An 18,339-nucleotide genomic window follows, 5' to 3' on the forward strand; every position below is an offset into this window, starting at 1 on the left:
CACTAGGCCACAGTTTTCTCTTTTGACTGTAAGCGATCAGACCACCCATCGTCCCACCCCGAATGCCACCGTATCACAATATTAAAGAGGAAACGATTTGTGGTAGAACTGTATTTATGATCGATGCCTGCTGTTATTTCTGATTACTCAAGAACACCGTGCTCATTTCTAGTCTTTAGTGGGTGGAGTTTATCTCTGTAAGCCCCGCCTTAAATTGAACTCATCTCAAACTTCTTCCACACATAAAGACACAAAAGTTGCTGGATCGACACACACTGAAGCAAAGTGTGTGAGGCGCTGTGAGGCGCAGAGAGACAGAGAGAGAGAGAGAGTGTGTGCGTGTGTGTGTGTGTGTGTGTGAGTTACAGTCATGGCTGTGGACAGAAGTGATCTGAGCGTTCTCCAGTATGAACACACTGTGGTAAGTGTTTTATGTTTTTATTGAAGCCGTCAATCAGATGAGAATCTATGTGATTGTGTCAGTAATGCACATATTTGTATTTTCTGACAAATAATAAGAATACTTTGAACATATTCCTATTATAAAGAAAATGTGGTGAAAACAGGCTACAGGGTTATAAACAGAGAGAATAAAATCCTTAGGGTGTTGTGAAGAAGCACTGGTGTGGATACAAGCTTTCTGTACACATTCAACAGGCTGCAGGTTTCTGCCATCTGCTGGACTGAAGCTTTGTGATCATGTAATATCATTTTCTGTTAAAAATCAAAAAATCAAAATGAAGTCAGTAATATTACTTTTAGGTTAGAACAAGCACCAATCCAGCTCTTTAGTTTTAAAACATAATTTATTTGTACTTTTAAAGACAAGAACGACATAAATAGTTAATTTCTCGTAAATCTGTTGTAAAATGTGAATGTTATTGAGCTTTTTATTTATTAAAATGGCAGCTTCCCTGTTAACTTGTACGTGTTAGACGGACAGTTGACTGGTCCAATATGGCGCGCGTGACATAATGCGGCGATACGCAGACCAATCAAAGTATCGCGAGAGTGCGACTTCCATATGGAGCAGGCAGTCCATCTCGCTGTTATAGCGATCGATAACTCGAAGCAAACCAGTCAAACACACAACGCAAGCATTCAGTTTGACCTTTGAGTGAAGCGTTATTTGTTGTTTCAGTTTAAATCCAATGTTCTTACACGTCAAAGCTGGAATTTAGACAACTGATGCACTGCGACGGACGAGTAACTAACACTGGGTTCACACCAAACGCGAATTAAGTTTTTTCGCGCGAGTAAGTTACACACAAAGTCATTGCAAAGACGCGATTGCCACTCGTCAATATTTGTCAGATTGCCTCACTCACGTGGAAATAACTAACTTCTCCCCATTGTTCGCGTTTGGTGTGAACCCAGCATAATGGCTTCCAAAACACAACGTTTTAGTGGACAGTTCACTCGAAAAATTATAAAAAAATAAAGTTTTATTTACTCACCACAGTGTGCTTCTTGCACAGTTGTCAGAATCCTTAAAGCTCGTTGTTGTGGTTTGAGAATCTCATAATATCGCACAGGTTCACCCATTAATGCTTGTGCTGATGTATAGCTTCAGATAACATATGTTTTTGTAAATAATTAAAGGCGTTTGTTTGTATGTTTGTGAATGCATCTGTTTCTCAGGAAGAGTCTGTTCCACTGCGAGAAGACGCGCGTCACCGACGCTACACACCTGAACGCAGCGCGTCACTCAAAGTGCAGGAATGTGAGAAGGGAGGAGGGGTCAAGGGTCAAAGGCGTGAGTCAAATCACAACCATCAGTCCATGTTTTTACATCAATACCAAAGTTTACACAGAAACGACAGATGATGAGTCAAAGATGTTTTTGAATTCTCTCTCTCTCAAATAGTGAACATATTTATACAAACAGAAAGAAATAATATTACTAAATAGTAAGTAGGAATCTTAATATAAAATAGAAAGTAATATTTTCTCATGTCGTGCAAAGTCATTTTCTCATGTAGTGCAAAGTTAAAGTGAATTATTAATATGTGAAAATATGTAAAAACAGAAATAAAGTACAGTTGAAACTTACATTTAATAAAATTTAAATATACAAAAGCAAAATATATATTTAAGTATCAAAATCAAGTAACATAAGTGATATACCTGATGCATTGCTGAAGTCAAGTCAAGTTGACTTTATTTATATAGCGCATTTTTCCAAATTTCATTGTTACAAAGCAGCTGTACAAGAAAACATTGACTATAAGAAAACATAAAAGGTTATTGAAGTCAAAACACAGGTCAAATATCAGACACACAATAAATTCCTATATGCAGTGTTAATTAAATAAAACTATAAAATTCAACCAGACCCCCCGGCCAGGCAAACAGTGTAAAACAGTATGAAAACGGTGGCGAGGAACCCAAAACTCCATTGAAGGAGAAAAAATCGTCAGAGGGAAACCAGGACTAACCAGGGGATTCCAGATCCTCTCTGGCAAAAACTGCTGCCTCTGCACAAGCTCAACAGTCCGCGCACAACAAGGCAAAATGACAAAATAATTAGATTTAATATTATCATTAATAATCTAATAGCGACTGAAAATGTCTAGAGTCGCCACGCCACTCCGGTAACCTTGGACTGCATCCTGCCCGCTCTGGTAACCTTGGACTGCATCCTGCCCGCTCCGGTAACCTTGGACTGCGTCCTGCCCGCTCCGGTAACCTTGGACTGCGTCCTGCCCGCTCCGGTAACCTTGGACTGCACCCTGCCCGCTCTGGTAACCTTGGACTGCGTCCTGCCCGCTCTGGTAACCTTGGACTGCGTCCTGCCCGCTCCGGTAACCTTGGACTGCGTCCTGCCCGCTCCGGTAACCTTGGACTGCGTCCTGCCCGCTCCGGTAACCTTGGACTGCGTCCTGCCCGCTCCGGTAACCTTGGACTGCGTCCTGCCCGCTCCGGTAACCTTGGACTGCGTCCTGCCCGCTCCGGTAACCTTGGACTGCGTTCTGCCCGCTCTGGTAACCTTGGAACAATGAGACAAGACTGGCTGAGAGTAGAGTACTGTTCTGCACTCTTTGATGCTACAAATGCATCAGTTGTTATTGGAAGTGTCCCTGGTTCCGGTTGATCTAACTAGTGCAGACTAAATCTTTGGAATATATATATTATTATATTGTAGTGTATGCAAGATTAAAAAGATGTGTCTTTAGTCTAGATTTAAACTGACAGAGTGTGTCCGCCTCCCGGACAGTGCAGGGAAGACTGTTCCAAAGTTTAGGCGCTAGATAAGAAAAGGATCTGCCACCTGCACTTGATTTTGAAATTCTAGGTATTACCAACTGACCTGACGCCGGAGAGCGTAGTGCACGTGATGGACTATAATACGTTAGAAGTTCTCTCAAGTAGTGAGGAGCTAAACCATGCAAGGCTTTATAGGTAATAAGCAAGATTTTAAAGTTTATGTGATGCTTTATAGGTAACCAGTGCAAGGTTGACAGAACGGCTAATATGCTCATCCTTTTTTGTACGTGTAAGAACTCGAGCTGCCGCATTTTGAACCAGTTGGAGTTTTTGTAATAGGCCTGCAGGGCAACCACCTAATAGTGCATTACAGTAATCTAGTCTTGATGTCATAAAGGCATGAATAAGCTTCTCTGCATCTGATGGTGACAGCATATGACGTAGTTTAGATATATTTTTAAGATGGAAAAACACAATTTTACAGGTGTTGGCGACCTGGTTCTCAAAGGACAGAGTACTATCAAATAAAACAAGGGTTTTATGGAACATCCATCAATTGTTAAACAGTAATCTTTGTTGTTCGTATGGCGGTTTTTGATACAATAAGTAACACTTCAGTTTTGTCAGCGTTCAGTAATAAGATTTTTTTTCTTTTAACAACGCAGTGGTGCATCATGGGTAACACCTGTTGTGTTTGTGTGGGCCTGTGATAAGACATTATGTTGTTCTCTGTTTGTGTAGCGTGGGCAGTGTTGTGTGGTCGAGTGTGTTGGTCATGGATTGGGGCAGACTGGATCTTTCTCATGTTGTTGGGAGCTGTTGTGGCACTCTTCAGCTTCGTCATGGACATCTTCATTTTCCTCTTCATGGACGGTCAGTGTTTGTGTGTCTGTGTGTGTCTGTGTGTGCGTGTGCGTGTGTGTGTGTGTGCGCGTGCGTGCCCTTACCATGTTTTAATACGCCATTGAAAAATTCCATTTTGTTTTCCATAAATTTGGTATGGACTGTTTTCTCTGCGTCTCTCTCTCTCCAGCACACAGGTTTCTCTTTCATCTCTCTGACAGTAATGTGATGTTGCAGTATTTGACGTGGGTCACATTCCCTCTGCTGCTCATGCTGTTCGCTGCAGGATTCACACAGATGTGTGCACCTCAGGCTTCTGGTGAGACACAAGACACAGATGTCACTGTAAGATGACGACATGTGCTGTACGTCATCATCACACAAATCTGCTGACATTATTAAAACACGAGAAGTCATTGACCAGAGGAGAACTGGTCCTCCTGTCAGCCCAATGTTCTCATGAAATCTTGTTTCAGGCTCTGGTATTCCCGAGACAAAGGTCATCCTCAGAGGAGTGATGTTGAAAGAATATCTCACTCTGAGAACATTAATGGTTAAAGTCATCAGTGTCGTCTTTGTGCTGGGAAGTGAACTGCCTGTGGGCAAAGAGGTGAACACAAACACACACTACACACATCACAACAATGCAATACAAGAGTTTAAATTCCAATTTGTATAGCAGAATTGACCGAAGTTCAATGTTCATTGTATTTCATGTGGAGCATCGGTTTATGAGTTTGTCTGTTGTAGTGTGTAATTGTGTTTTGTTAAAGCTGATGATGAACATGTGTGTTTGTGTCTTAAAGGGGCCGTTCGTGCACTTTGGTGCTGTATGCGCAGCTCTCCTCTGTAAATTCATGTCATTCTTCAGTGATATTTATAAGGTACATGAAAGACCTACCGTGTGCGTCATATGAAGGCTTATTATAGAAATTATCTTGTTTTTATAAATCTGTAGATGTCAATAGTTGAGAAAATGTGTTGGTGTGTGTTGAACAGAATGAGGCCAGAAACTTGGAGATGCTCACGGCTGGATGTGCGGTCGGGATCGGCTGCTGTTTCGCTGCTCCTGTTGGAGGTCAGAGACCCAGAGCTGGACTGGGAAGAAATATCGGCGCTGGCATATCTGGCCCACATCGGTCAAACACTATTTCTGTCAACGGGGGGGGCGGGGGGGTTGGGTCGTGTTGTTGGGTGTGTGGGTGGTGGTGGTGTAGGGTCGAGTCTGTAGACCGGGGGGGACTTGCAGGGTGTCATGCATACATGTCTTCTGCATTCGCCTTGCGTGCATTTGCATTTATAATACATCCATCTGTCCACTCCTGCAGAGACCTGACAATCTGAAATCATTTATAGATTGATTTGCCAGTCAGAAGCCTTAAGTTTTTCATTAAATCATGTTATTATAATATTGTTTTAGTGTATTGTGTGTGTGTGTGTTTCAGGTGTGTTGTTCAGCATCGAGGTGACGTCTGTGTTTTTCATGGTGAGAAACTACTGGCGAGGGTTAATGTCTTCTGTGTTTGGGATTCTCATCTTCAGACTGTTGGCAGTGTGGAACAAAGAGGAAGGTTTGTATTCACAATAATATATGGTGGTGAAACAAACGTACACGCTTAATCCTGATCATATCAAACAGATTCTCTCTGTTAAATTTCCAAAGGATAATAATTACAGTGAAACATCATTACACATCAGAAAAAATGATGTTGTTTGCAGCAAGACTAGACAGAAGTTTGGTCACAGATATTAAGACAAACAGTCAAAATGATCTCTCTGTTTAGATGTTTACAGAAAACTGTAAATTAGCATGAGGTGAGAGGGAATTTTAATGCTCTTTCGTTGGGTGGTTCTGGGAAAATCAAAGGAGTTTAATGTAGGACGTGATTATCTCTTACTTCATCCGTAACACATCTCTCTCTTTCTCTCTCTCTGTCTCAGAGACGATCATGGCTCTTTACCCAACAAAGTTCAGGCTTGAGTATCCCTTTGGCCTTCAGGAGCTCCCAGCGTTTGCAGCTATGGGGTCAGTTCAGCCATCTCTTTATCAACTTACATTTTTCACAAAGAGAGTAAAGTTAAACTGTTATTATTATTTTGAATCACATTTTTACCCACATGTGTTTAAATGGTCATGTGATGTAGACGTCTCGCGTAGTTTCTCTTGTATAACATGACATAAACTTTATTCTAAAAGATCTGCTGTTAAAAAAACGCTAGTGTTGTGTTGTGTGTTGCTTTAATATCACCTGACATGAAATAAACACATCATAAAGATCATATACTAAACCTTTATTTTAAAACATCTAAAGCTCGACAAATGAAACTGTAACAACAACACAGATCTTGTGTTTCTCTCTCTCTCTCTCTCTAGAATAGTATGTGGCTTTGGTGGAGCTTTATTTGTGTATTTAAATGGAAAGATTGCTCGATTTGTAAAGAAACAGAAAGCTATGAAGAACTTCCTCCTAACAAAGTAAGTGTCCTGTGTGTGTGATATAATACTGAAATGATCTGAAGTCTGTCTGTATTTACACAACCAAATAAACATGTGAATGCGTGTGTTTGTAGTAGTTTTCTGTACTCTGGTCTGGTGTCAGTGTTCATATCGACGCTCACTTTCCCTCCGGGCTTTGGACAGTTCATGGCTGGACAGGTAACACACACACGCACACCTTTAATATTAAATCACTCTATATCACAGAAATCAAGTGAATAAAATGAAAGTAAAGAAATCAAAGGTCTAAAACAGATTTGTGACATGTCTTCCTCCTCATAGCTTACACAAAGAGATACCTTGATTTCCTTTTTTGACAACCGCACGTGGTCGAGAGAAGGAATCGTAGAAGATTTTAATCCGGATGATCCTTTATCTGCCTGGAAGCATCCACAGGCCAACGTCTTTATAATCCTGAGTGTTTTTGTCATCATGAAGGTGAAGAAACACACACACACACCTACACACACACTCTTTAACAGATGTTTTGATTGTTGTAATTTAGTTTGTGTGTTGTTGTGTAGTTCTGGATGTCGGCTCTCTCCATAACACTTCCTATCCCGGCCGGTTCATTTGTACCTGTGTTTGTTATTGGTAAGTGTGCACAGTTAAAAGTGCACAGCAAAATCGTGAGTGTAAACTAGGGTAAAATTAACACCCACAGTGTATATATAATCCACACTATTGAAGTGTGGACTCTACATATTTTTTTAATGCCGATTTTGCCGTGTGGTTTTTGATGTAATGCACACGTGTGTGTGTGTTTCAGGTGCCGCGTTCGGCCGTCTGGTGGGTGAAGGTATGGCCACGTTGTTTCCAGATGGCTTTGGAACAGAAGACGGCGCCCATCCCATAATTCCTGGCGCTTACGCCGTCGTGGGTGAGACACTCAGTATCACGTCTGACCTCAGGTACTTGACCTCAGAGACGTCTCTTCATCCACCTGCCGCTTGTTTGCAGGCGCTGCGGCGATGACGGCGGGCATCACTCACACCATCTCCACCGCTGTCATCATGATAGAGCTGACGGGTCAGATCAGATACGGTCTGCCCATCTTCATCGCTGTCATACTTTCCAACATCATATCACAAAACCTCCAGCCGTCCATCTACGACTCCATCATCCGCATCAAAAAACTGCCGTACTTGCCCGAGCTTGGCTGGGGTCACCAGGAGTGAGTCGCTGTCTCTCTCTCTAGCCGTCCGTCTGTCCAATCAGAGACAAGCTTACTTACTTGATAACATTATAGAATGTAAAATAAATTTGCTTTATGAATGGATCACACGTCCAAGTGTGTCAAAGAGACGTCTCTCTCTCTCTCTGTAGGAAGTATAATCTTCATGTGGAGGACTTTATGGTGAGAGACGTTCGGTACATCACTCTGAAGTCCACCTACAGAGATCTGCTCAATATCCTCCGGACGGGAAATCTTAAGAAGCTGCCGCTGGTGAAATCTGAAGGTACACATTCACATTTACATTGAGTTATTTAGCAGACGTTTTTATCCAAAGGGACTTACAAAGAGTTCAGGGAGCAAGAAGTGATATATCATAAAAGAGCAATAATAGGTGCTAATACAAAGTTACTAGTTTCAACAAAAGCAGGGTCACAAAAGACAAGAGGAAAAGATGCGTAAAAGGAAAAGATGACGGTGTTTATAACATCTCTTCGTGTGTCTTTCAGACTCTATGATCTTGTTGGGATCTGTTGAGCGTGCTCAGATACGCACACTCCTAAAGCAGCACGCTCAGCACCTGCGAGAGCAAGTGGACGAAGAGAGACGACACACGTCTGAGGTCAGCCGTGAGGTTCACTTCCAGGTCAGACGCTCAACACGTGTCTCTAAACTTATTCTGCGTAATAATGACGTTGTGTTTCATTTTAACTGTTTCTTTATGAAGTTAAACATGATGAATATGAAAGTCACATTTCCATTTTGACCATCGACAAGACAAACAATATTTTCACACATTAAATTTTGACACGGTAGGGACAGAACACTGATCTCAAAACAACAGTTACTAAAAAGGAGTCATCCAAAACTTTAGAAGTGTACATTTGATTGTTTTTGGTCTTTTATTACTAATTCTGTCCTCACCAACCCGAAGTAGTCACCCATCATCACTTCATCCCACTTTACCTGTGCTACAGACATTTCTAGAACAGTGACAATTGGAAAATAACTTTTTCAATATGTAAAGATTTTGTGGTTTTTTGTTTATTTGCACTATACTGATAAATCATAATTAATGAGCTCAACATTTACTAGAGCTAAATATACATGTAAACATTGATGCTACGTGAAAACAAATATTACCACAATAATGAGCAGCACACATTTGTACAAGAACTACGCTGCAAATTATGACCTTCTATTGAGCATTTTTTTTGTTTTCTAGTAAATAATATCTGAAAATTCTTCAAACAATATATAATTACTTGACAAGGAATATAAGATATTATGCTTTGTTTCATGAAAGAAATGTATGAATTAAGTAAATTTATGTTTAAAACAAGCAAAAAATCTGCCAATGTGATACGACGCATTGAATTTAGTTTTAATTTTTCTTATAGGGACAGTTCACCCAAATTTTTTTAATTCTGTCATTATTTATTCTCCTTCGAGGTGTTGCAAATGTGTATAAATGTCTTTGTTGTGATGAACACAGAGAAAGATGTTTGGAAGAATGATTATAACCCCATTGACTCTCAGTTTGTTAAACACAAAACACAACATTTTGAAGAATGTAGGACAGCAAACAGTTGTGGGGCGGCACCTTTGACTACTTTTCAAGTCAATGAGGGTCAAATCTGTCTGGTTATAAGCATTCCTCCAAATAATTTTCTCTGCGTTCATCAGAACAAAGACATTTATACACATTTGAAACAACTCGAAGGAGAGGAAATGATGACCGAATGTTAACATTTTTGGGGTGAACCGTCTCTTTAAGTACCCAATTCAAGATTCAATATCTTAGGTACTTACCTTGCCAGTTTTATTTTTATAAAACTTTTTTGATTTTTATATATTTTTTTTACAAGAAAACAGGACTTTTAATTGCAGTGTATAAAAAGGTCGGGCGACACAACGGTTTGTTTTACTGTGTTATAGACGTCTTCTGAGGAATCATCAGGCCCGTCTGCTCGCCCTGTTTCTCCTAAACCTCACAAACCAGTTCTGAAGAGATCATCTGTCACTGAGACACACACAGACGTTCATAAAAGTAAACGCACATTACACAAACACGCATCACCTCTTCTTAAAGATCTAATGGATTTCACTTCAGCATGATTTCAGTGGATTTCTACAGCTGTCCAGTCTTGTATATGAAATGAAATATTCTGTTCTGTTTTTTACCATAATGTGCTCAAATGATAGTTATAACAACAATATTCACCTTGTACCTAGAAAACATGGTAATAGGATTGTTCTCTCTCTTCCAGAGTTCAGCTTTAAGAAGCTGTTCTTAGGTGACGCTCAGAACATCATGATAGAGGTGAGCGCACACACACACACACACACACACACACACACACAGATAAATGATGTTTGGTAAGTAAAGTTTAGTTATTAGGGATGTAATGATTCACTCAGCTCAGGATGCGATGGGATTCATGAAACTCATCTCACGATACGATTCATTCATTTACAAAATGAGTTAAAACAAAGTATAAATGAACAGCTGCCCTTTTTATTATTTCTCAAATGCTGCACATTTCTTTGTAAAATAGAAATATATTTTATGTCAAATAACAACTAAACTGCCATTCTAAAACAAATTCCAAATCAAATTGAAAATGAACAATATGAAAGTCTATTTAAAATAAATCAACTTTGTTTCTGCTTTTCTCACATTTGTTTTACATTTAAGAAATATCTGCATATCCTCGTTTTCCAAGTGTGCAGTAAACACAGCGCCCCTGCTGTTCAAAACATGTACTGCGATTCAAACAACATCTCAACCGGCTTGAATCCTCACATATTATAATTGATTTTCAACCGGCTCACAGTGAATCACTGCATTCCTAAAGTTTGGTTACTGTGGTAAACATTGGCATTCAAGCCATGTGTGTTTATGTGGTGTGTGTTTTACTCTTCTCTTTATATCTCTACAGGACGACTCAGACACAGAGGATGATGTGACACTTCGAGATGTGAGAAAAATAAAGCACACACAGAAACACGTTCACTTTAAATTGAAATGAGGATAAAGTCATTCGAGTTTTTCATTGTTTTAATGGGAGGTTGGAAGGCTTACAGGATCCTAGGTTCATACATAAGAACATAAAAGATGCTTCTTATTCAATCTGATCTCTCATAGTCACGTGACACCACCTACTGTTAGTTTTGTATTGAAAAATCTTTGTGTCAGGCCGTAATGATGCTGTAACACACACACACACACACACACGTCATGTCTTGTGTCTCTCACTCGGAATGCAGATGGAGGAGTGGGAGGGGCTGCAGCTTGACGAGCAGGTGAACTTCAACAACTGCAAGATTGACCCCGCCCCCTTCCAGCTGGTGGAGCGCACCTCACTGCACAAGGTGTGTGTCTATGGTGTGTGTGTGTGTATCTTTGTGCGAGTGTGTGTTTGTGTGGGACTAGACATGTTTTTTTAACCCGGTGGATATACGGTATTTTCTATGATCTTTAGGTTTAGGAGTTGAGTGTGTGTGTGTGTGTGTGTGTGTGTGTGTGTGTGTGTGTGACTGTGTGTGTGTGTGTCTGTGTGTGTGTCTGTGTGTGTGTCTGTGTCTGTGTGTGTGTGTGTGTGTGTGTGTGTGTGTGTCTGTGTCTGTGTGTCTGTGTGTCTGTGTGTGTGTGTGTGTGTGTGTGTGTGTGTGTGTGTGTGTGTGACTGTGACTGTGACTGTGTGTGTGTGTGTGTGTGTGTGTGTGTGTGTGTGTGTGTAGTCATGTTTAATTTCCCTGAGTAGTGATGTTTTAAATCAAACACACATTTATTGAGGATCATTTGATGTGTCTGACAGGCTCACACTATGTTCCTTGTGCTGAGTTTGGATCACGCTTACGTCACCAGCATCGGTCGACTTATTGGGCTGGTTTCACTGAGAGAGGTCAGAGGTCACCAAAATAAAAGATGTTTGTTGATGTGTTTTTAAAGTGCCGGTGTTCATGAAGTGTCTCTCGTGTGTGTTTTAGCTGCGTAAAGCTGTGGAGAGCTCTGTGACAGACGAGAACTTGAAGTTACGTCCAGTGCTGGCCAGTTTTCAGGACTGTGGGACGGGCACTAACAACTTTAAAACAGAGAAGACTGAACTTCACAAACTGCTGGATCCTCACAGCGGCGTCACACATCAACCAAACACCTCTGATCAGTAATGGACCGTACATTATTAACACATTATTCCGTCTTCCAGTTGGCTGGAGAGCTCCGCCCTCTTCTTGACCATTAAAAGTGACCCCGAAAACAAAACAGTACAAATTATTTCTCAAAATTATTTCAGAATGTTTTGGTTAACAATGTTGTTTTCTGTTTTGAGTGAAATATCTTATGTTTATTTGCCTTGAAGCTCTTCTGTACTTTTTCTTGTTACTATATAGAAATGTTTCCTCTTTGACAGACTGGTACACATTTCTTTACATCAACCTAAAAGTTAGAATAGCACAGTAACATTACTTCTTCTTATTAAAATAAAACAATAAAATTAAAACAAACAGTAACAAAGTAATCACAAGTTTTATTTGGTGCTGTTAAAATAGATGTCAATTAACATTCATTTATGATGAATACTGTTTTATTAAACACTTTTTATTTTGGACCAAGAGAACACGAAGCGTATTTATTTTTAGAAATAAGATCAGAAATAATGTCAAATTTAGACTGAAATTGTGTTTAAAAGACTGGAAAGGGATTTGGTGTTGACAAACCTCAGGACTCCAGGGGGCGACAGACATTCATTTAGATATCTGTGTCATTAAACCAAATGTGTGTTACATTAACAAGTTTGGGTTAAATTTGCTTAAAAGATTAAATAAGCCATTAACAAAAGAAGGATTAAGAAAAATGACACGTTTTTAAATTGTAGTTCTGTATAGGTTATGTGTATGTTTCATATGAGAAAGAAAAAAACACCAACATTAAAAAGTCCTGGTTTTCATAAAGATTATTTTCGCCTCACTGACGGTAACTGAACAGAGAGCTTCGTGTCTGTCTTTCACAGCATGTGTTCATTCATTCAATAATGACATTAGACATTAAAGCTTCTAATTTGTTAAGATTAGAGAACATGCAGGTCAAATGAACAACGAACCAAACAGCATCAACTTTCAATTTTTCTTTTATTACTAGAATGAAACAAACCTTTTATTACATACAGTTACAACAGATTAATGAGTCATGGAATATAATATAATGTACGGTAATATAAGCGAGAGAGAGAGAAAGAGAGATCACCTGAGGCCATTGTGTTCACTGTAAACTTAATTTGTGTGTGTGTGTGTATGTGTCTGGCCAAAATACTGTCCTCTGATTGGCTAATGACTTTGGAATGGAATCTGAAACAATAAATTAGCCAAAAATACAGGCATGTGCGTGTGTGCATGTGTGTGTCGGACAAGGGTGGTGTGTTTCTAAAAATACACCCAAAGGATCAATTCTTTGACAAAGTAAATAAATAAACAGACCATCATAGAATAGTTTAAAGTACACATACTGACAGTACATCCAGTGACGCTGATGTTAACAACATTTATTATCAAGTCTGCGAAATGACAGGAAATAGAATAAAGGAAGGAAATGGTAACATTCTGGTGACTTGTTGGCATAATATCACATGATCTTTGACCTGTCTGCCTGACACCGGTTTATACTCTTCTGGAGGTCAGCGAGTGATGTCAAAGGTCAAAGTTGAGACGGATGAAAGCTTGTGATGTTCCTCAAATCATCAGAAATATTCATATATGCAGTAACTTTGGGTTTATTGATTGACTGCAGTGGTCCTCTTCGGATGTTATGCAGGTCGTGAGTCACGGTATAGAATAGAACATCCCAAAATGTTTAGTATATAAACACATATATATCTTGTTTGTCCGTGGCCTGTATTCATTGTTAAGTTTACATGATCTGAACTTTCCAGTAATACTGACGTCACTGTAAGTGTTACACAGAAAGTGTCTTCTCAAAAATGTCCAGAGTTTTTCTCTCTCTCCACAGACATGCTTATAACAATCATTAACCATCCGTCACAGGTTATTAAAGTCACTGTTTATCATCTTATTAACTCCAGAGCTTTGCTTGACACACACACAATTTACTAGCAAACATGAATCTAAATGAATAAATGTAAATGCCTGTGAAAATGTGCTTGTATTTTAAAGTGATAGGTTTTATTAATATAATACACTGCTATTATTTGTTGGATATTTTAAAACTAGCTGCAAATTCATCCGAGCACACATTTCCATTGAACAGAATGATCGTTTCATCTCATGATTCCTGGAAAAGTAGCAGCTGTTTAATATTTCACAGCAGGAATGAAAAATATGATCATTTGCTTTGATGTCTTTATGTGATTTTCTGTCTTTTATTCTCCATATAGATTCTATTTTAGGTGTTTCTGTAGAAATAAACGTTATTCATTGACCCATGTAAGTCAACCTCAGTCTTAAACAAAAGCTGATAAAGTTTCATCAAGGTTTATCTTTGTTCTTCATAATCTTAATGAATTTTATATTGAGCACAAACACCACTAAACATCTTTATACAGCAGAAATACGTCTTTCACACATCTGACTTATTTTATCTACGTTCATTCAGAATCAGCTTTACTTGCCAAGGGATTTGTTCTGGTTACAGGAGGTCTATTGTCTTAAACACGCAGTATATACAGTACATAGCGCAAGAAATAGAAATGAAAACATAAAATAAATGTAAATAATATACAAAGATGCAGTTTGGTTGAGTGTGACAGGTAAGTAATGTATATTACGCTTGTGAACTTGACATTTTTAGAACCGTAAATGATAATTAATTCTAACATGTAAGGGCACACATGAGGAAAAACTGAACTGGCTATATTATAGTTATAATATATTATATTATAGTAGCCCGATTAATACACTTTATTGTATACTTCAGTATTCTAAAGTATTAAACATAGTGAATTGATCAAGTTAAGCGTGTAGGAATTGTACTACAGTTTGATAAGTAGTGTATCCACAGAAAGATGATTTTACACAGAATAATTAAAGCATACTTCAAAGCCACGACTTGAAAATATCGCGACAGCTAATCGAAAGCTGAGCTACCGGATGGCTCTCGCGATACCTAAACGTCACGCGCAGACCGGCCTGCGCAGCGCACGCCGAACGTGTGCGAGTGGGCGGAGACTATAAGTCGTACTATTTAGCTGAACGCAAACTTGTTTCACTCACGAGAAGTCGCGAGCTCTGTCTCAACGTGTCATAACGCGCCGCCGCACTTCCACGCTCGCGACTTTGAGTGTGTGTGGATGAGATCTCGTGTTGTGTGATCTTTCCTCAGTGCTCGAGGTGTGTGAGCCGCAGAGAGAGAGAGAGAGAGTGTGTGTGTGTGTGTGTGTGTGTGTGAGAGCGAGTTTCAGTCATGGCTGTGGACGGAATAGACCAGCGCGCGCTGCAATATGAGCAAACTTTGGTGAGTGTTTCTTCTCTTTTTCTGTGTTTTTATAGAAAGCCACGCAACCCGTGGGAGTGTCACAATGAATACACAACACTGTGGTGATATGAGAGATTGTGAGTGTGTATCTGTGATTGTCTGAGCTGTCAGTCACACTGTGTCTCGCGGAGATCTCAGTTGTGTTTCATCATGTTGAGAGTGTTGATGTAAATCATCTCTATTTGACTTCATATCTCTGGAGATCTTCAGTAATCGCAGACATTCGTCATCTTTCTTCTGCGGGTTTGTGTATTGTGATGGTGAAGTTGTCTCACGATCCGCTGAGAGACAGACAGACAGACACATGTACAGCGCGTGAGAGATCCGGGTGTCATCATCACAACAACAATCACATGTGCTAATGTTGTCTTACTCTCTACATGAATGTCACAGTTGTGCTGTAGTTCGTTCTGGAGAAGAGACTTGATGAAACTAAAACAGACTTTGAAAGGTGTAAACTGATCTGAGATCTGTTGCTCTGAACACCACACATTCATCTCTCTATTCATCCCTTGAATTAGAACATTAAACATTCAGGTTAATAGTGTAAATCTGCTGAAGTGCATTGTGGGTATTTGAGGATTAACAGATAGATCACATCACATTGTTTGTTTTGTGGAGAATTGAGTTTTGAATCTGTCAGAAATGAGTGTGTACTGTATGTGTTTATTAGAAGTGTTTATTTGATCAATAAACCGTGTGTGTGTGTGTGTGTGTGTGTGTCGGAGCAGATAAGTGTGTCCTATGAGCTTTCACACGTGTCATTATGGATTATTGATTTGTTTTGATCTTCTCATCTGAGGTGTGTGATGGTTCACTTAGGTAATGAATGAACAGTGTGTACTGGAATGTCTTGTCGGTCTTATTGTCTCACTGCTTCTCGTTGTTTTAGGGCTGCACGGTTAAACGTGTCTTAATCGTGATAATGATTTATGTTTCCCACAGTTAATCGGGCTTAATCCTTGTGATGATAATGTTTTAAAAGCAAACACAAAACTCCAGACGAGGTCAGAAAGGCATCGCTCCAATCTTTTAAACTGACACTTTACAGGAAATAAAAAAGCAAGACTGCATTTCACTATTTTAATACATTTTTGCAGACAAACATGAAGGGTGACTAATAGTAATGATTTATAAAAAAACAAGAAATCCAAAATGGTGTATGCAAAAAAGAAATTTACAAGGTCATAAAATGTACATTGTTGTGGTGGAGTCGAGTGTTTTGATGATTTATTAGTTTGCTGTGAAATTGTGAAGTTCAATGGCGGCAGATTGTATCATATTAATTGGCTGTGAATAATACAGAAGTCTCTTTAATATAAACAAACTAAGTCTGTTCTTTTCTAACTTTAACTTTTTTAAGAAATATCATCATATCCACATTTACCATGTTTGCAGAAAGAAACAGCACCTGTTCAAAACATGAACATAACATTCTTTTAACGTCCCAACCGATTTGAATCGTCACATATTATAATCGATTTCAACCGCCTCACAATGAATCGTTTATTAATCTGATGTTTATATAAATGATAGCAGACGGGATGTAACATTTCTTTGTTTTGTTTAACCACATCATTGACATGCGGATGAATTCAAGTAACAAAAACAAGCTTCACATTTCTGCTTCAGAAACACCTTTTGTCTATCAGAAGCATGTTTACTGTAAACGCGCGTGTCTGGTTGTTTTTAAGACCTCAGGAATTAATTTAAAACAATTTTCTTTTACAGAATTAAATATAATATCATTCATAGTTTTAAATGAAGATTTTTAAGTGGTTTGAGAGAGGAAGACGTCTGACAGATGAGATATTCAAAGGTTTCGTTGCAGAGTTGTCTACCGTAGTAAACTCCAAAGTCTTTGGGTTTCTTTATTTATAACTTTTATTTTATTTGTTTAATTCAAAAGAAATCAGTTTTTGGGATACGTCACGGACATCTTTCATAAATAAGTTTTTTTTTGTATTTGATTATTTTGCCATTGTTGATTTGTTTCTTTGTTATACGTTGATCAATGTAACTGTTATGGGTTTATAAATTATTATGTTTCATAACAAGTACTTTTTTATAGACATAATGACTTTAAACTGTTGTTCAAATGGAATATCCATCCTCTAAACCAAACATTCACAGAAAACTTTAAGCTTTTTAATATATATATTTTAAAAATATGTTGTTTTCATCACAATCAAAGACCAAAAATGTCCCCTCGAAGTCTAGCATTCTTTCTATTACTGTTTTTGTGGCGACATTTGGTTCACACATTTCACATGAAGAATTATGGGATTTAATTGAACAGTTTGGAAGAGGTCTGAGGTTGTTCTGTGTTTCTCATGTTTCTCATATTATTTGAGTTTGTGTTGATACTGTGTTTGTGTTTTGTCCTGCTTGGTGTGTAGTTGATTTGTTAAACAAAGATGCTATCTGAATGGATTTGTGTGATACCCAACGACGCGCATTGCACAGATACACACACACACACACACACACACACTCTTATTTCTCTCTTTCACAGTAAAGTTGTGTTGTGTGTGTGTGTATAAAACTTTCGTCTGATGGCGTCCAGCGCCGCTCCATCAATCTTTACTTCTGTTGGGCTTATGGTCGTGGTCGTCGTGGTCGTCATGGTTACAGCTCAATTTCTTTAAGTTCTTCTATATAGAGGGAAGTACTGTACAAATCAGCTGTCTGTCTCTCACTCTCGCTGTCGTTCTCTTTCTGTCTCTCTCTTTACATCTCTCTCTCAGACAGAAGTGAAAGATTCATTCTTCTCTTTTGTTCGTTTATTCACTCCATTTCTCATGGGAACCTTGATGAATAGACACACACACAGACACAACTCTCAGGTGTGTGTGTGAGACGTTAACATCAGATTTAATGAGGGGTTCCAGTAAATCATTGGAGTGTGTGTTTGTGGGTCAGTTAATGTTAAACAGTGTTTTGGTGAAAAAGTAAAGAAATGTTCAGAGTTTGTGAAGTATTTAGTGAGTTAGTTGTATAAAAATAACTATAATAAATGTTATGTTAATGTTAACAAAAGGAAGAGATAAGAGGGGTTATCTTACATATTGCAACAGAAGAGAATTTATTCATTCCATCAATCACAAGGTTACGGTACATTCATATCAT

General features: G+C 38.8%; 2 protein-coding genes across 2 annotated transcripts in view; both read left to right on the forward strand.

Moving 5' to 3' along the window:
- The first annotated feature begins 250 nt into the window (after positions 1-250).
- On the forward strand, positions 251-13,089 carry LOC306908498 (chloride channel protein 2-like). The gene is made up of 23 exons (XM_079481423.1): positions 251-421; positions 1,642-1,756; positions 3,949-4,080; positions 4,241-4,369; positions 4,527-4,660; positions 4,857-4,934; positions 5,050-5,128; positions 5,496-5,621; positions 5,992-6,076; positions 6,425-6,526; positions 6,622-6,706; positions 6,830-6,985; positions 7,072-7,141; positions 7,317-7,427; positions 7,508-7,721; positions 7,874-8,007; positions 8,231-8,367; positions 9,660-9,771; positions 9,992-10,044; positions 10,664-10,702; positions 10,992-11,096; positions 11,543-11,629; positions 11,715-13,089. Exons 1-23 carry the CDS (start codon positions 371-373, stop codon positions 11,892-11,894), a joined length of 2,514 nt encoding a protein of 837 aa, XP_079337549.1. The 5' UTR covers positions 251-370; the 3' UTR covers positions 11,895-13,089.
- A 1,853-nt stretch (positions 13,090-14,942) lies between these two features.
- The window catches only part of LOC306908495 (chloride channel protein 2-like), a 30,401-nt gene continuing 27,004 nt past the window's right edge, over positions 14,943-18,339 (forward strand). The window contains exon 1 of the mRNA XM_079481416.1: positions 14,943-15,189. Within this exon, the coding sequence (XP_079337542.1) occupies positions 15,139-15,189 (51 nt within the window). The 5' untranslated portion in view covers positions 14,943-15,138. The remainder of the gene's footprint in view (positions 15,190-18,339) is intronic.

Source organism: Barbatula barbatula, assembly GCF_947034865.1.
Source record: "Barbatula barbatula genome assembly, chromosome: 19".
Taxonomy (NCBI): Eukaryota; Metazoa; Chordata; class Actinopteri; order Cypriniformes; family Nemacheilidae; genus Barbatula; species Barbatula barbatula.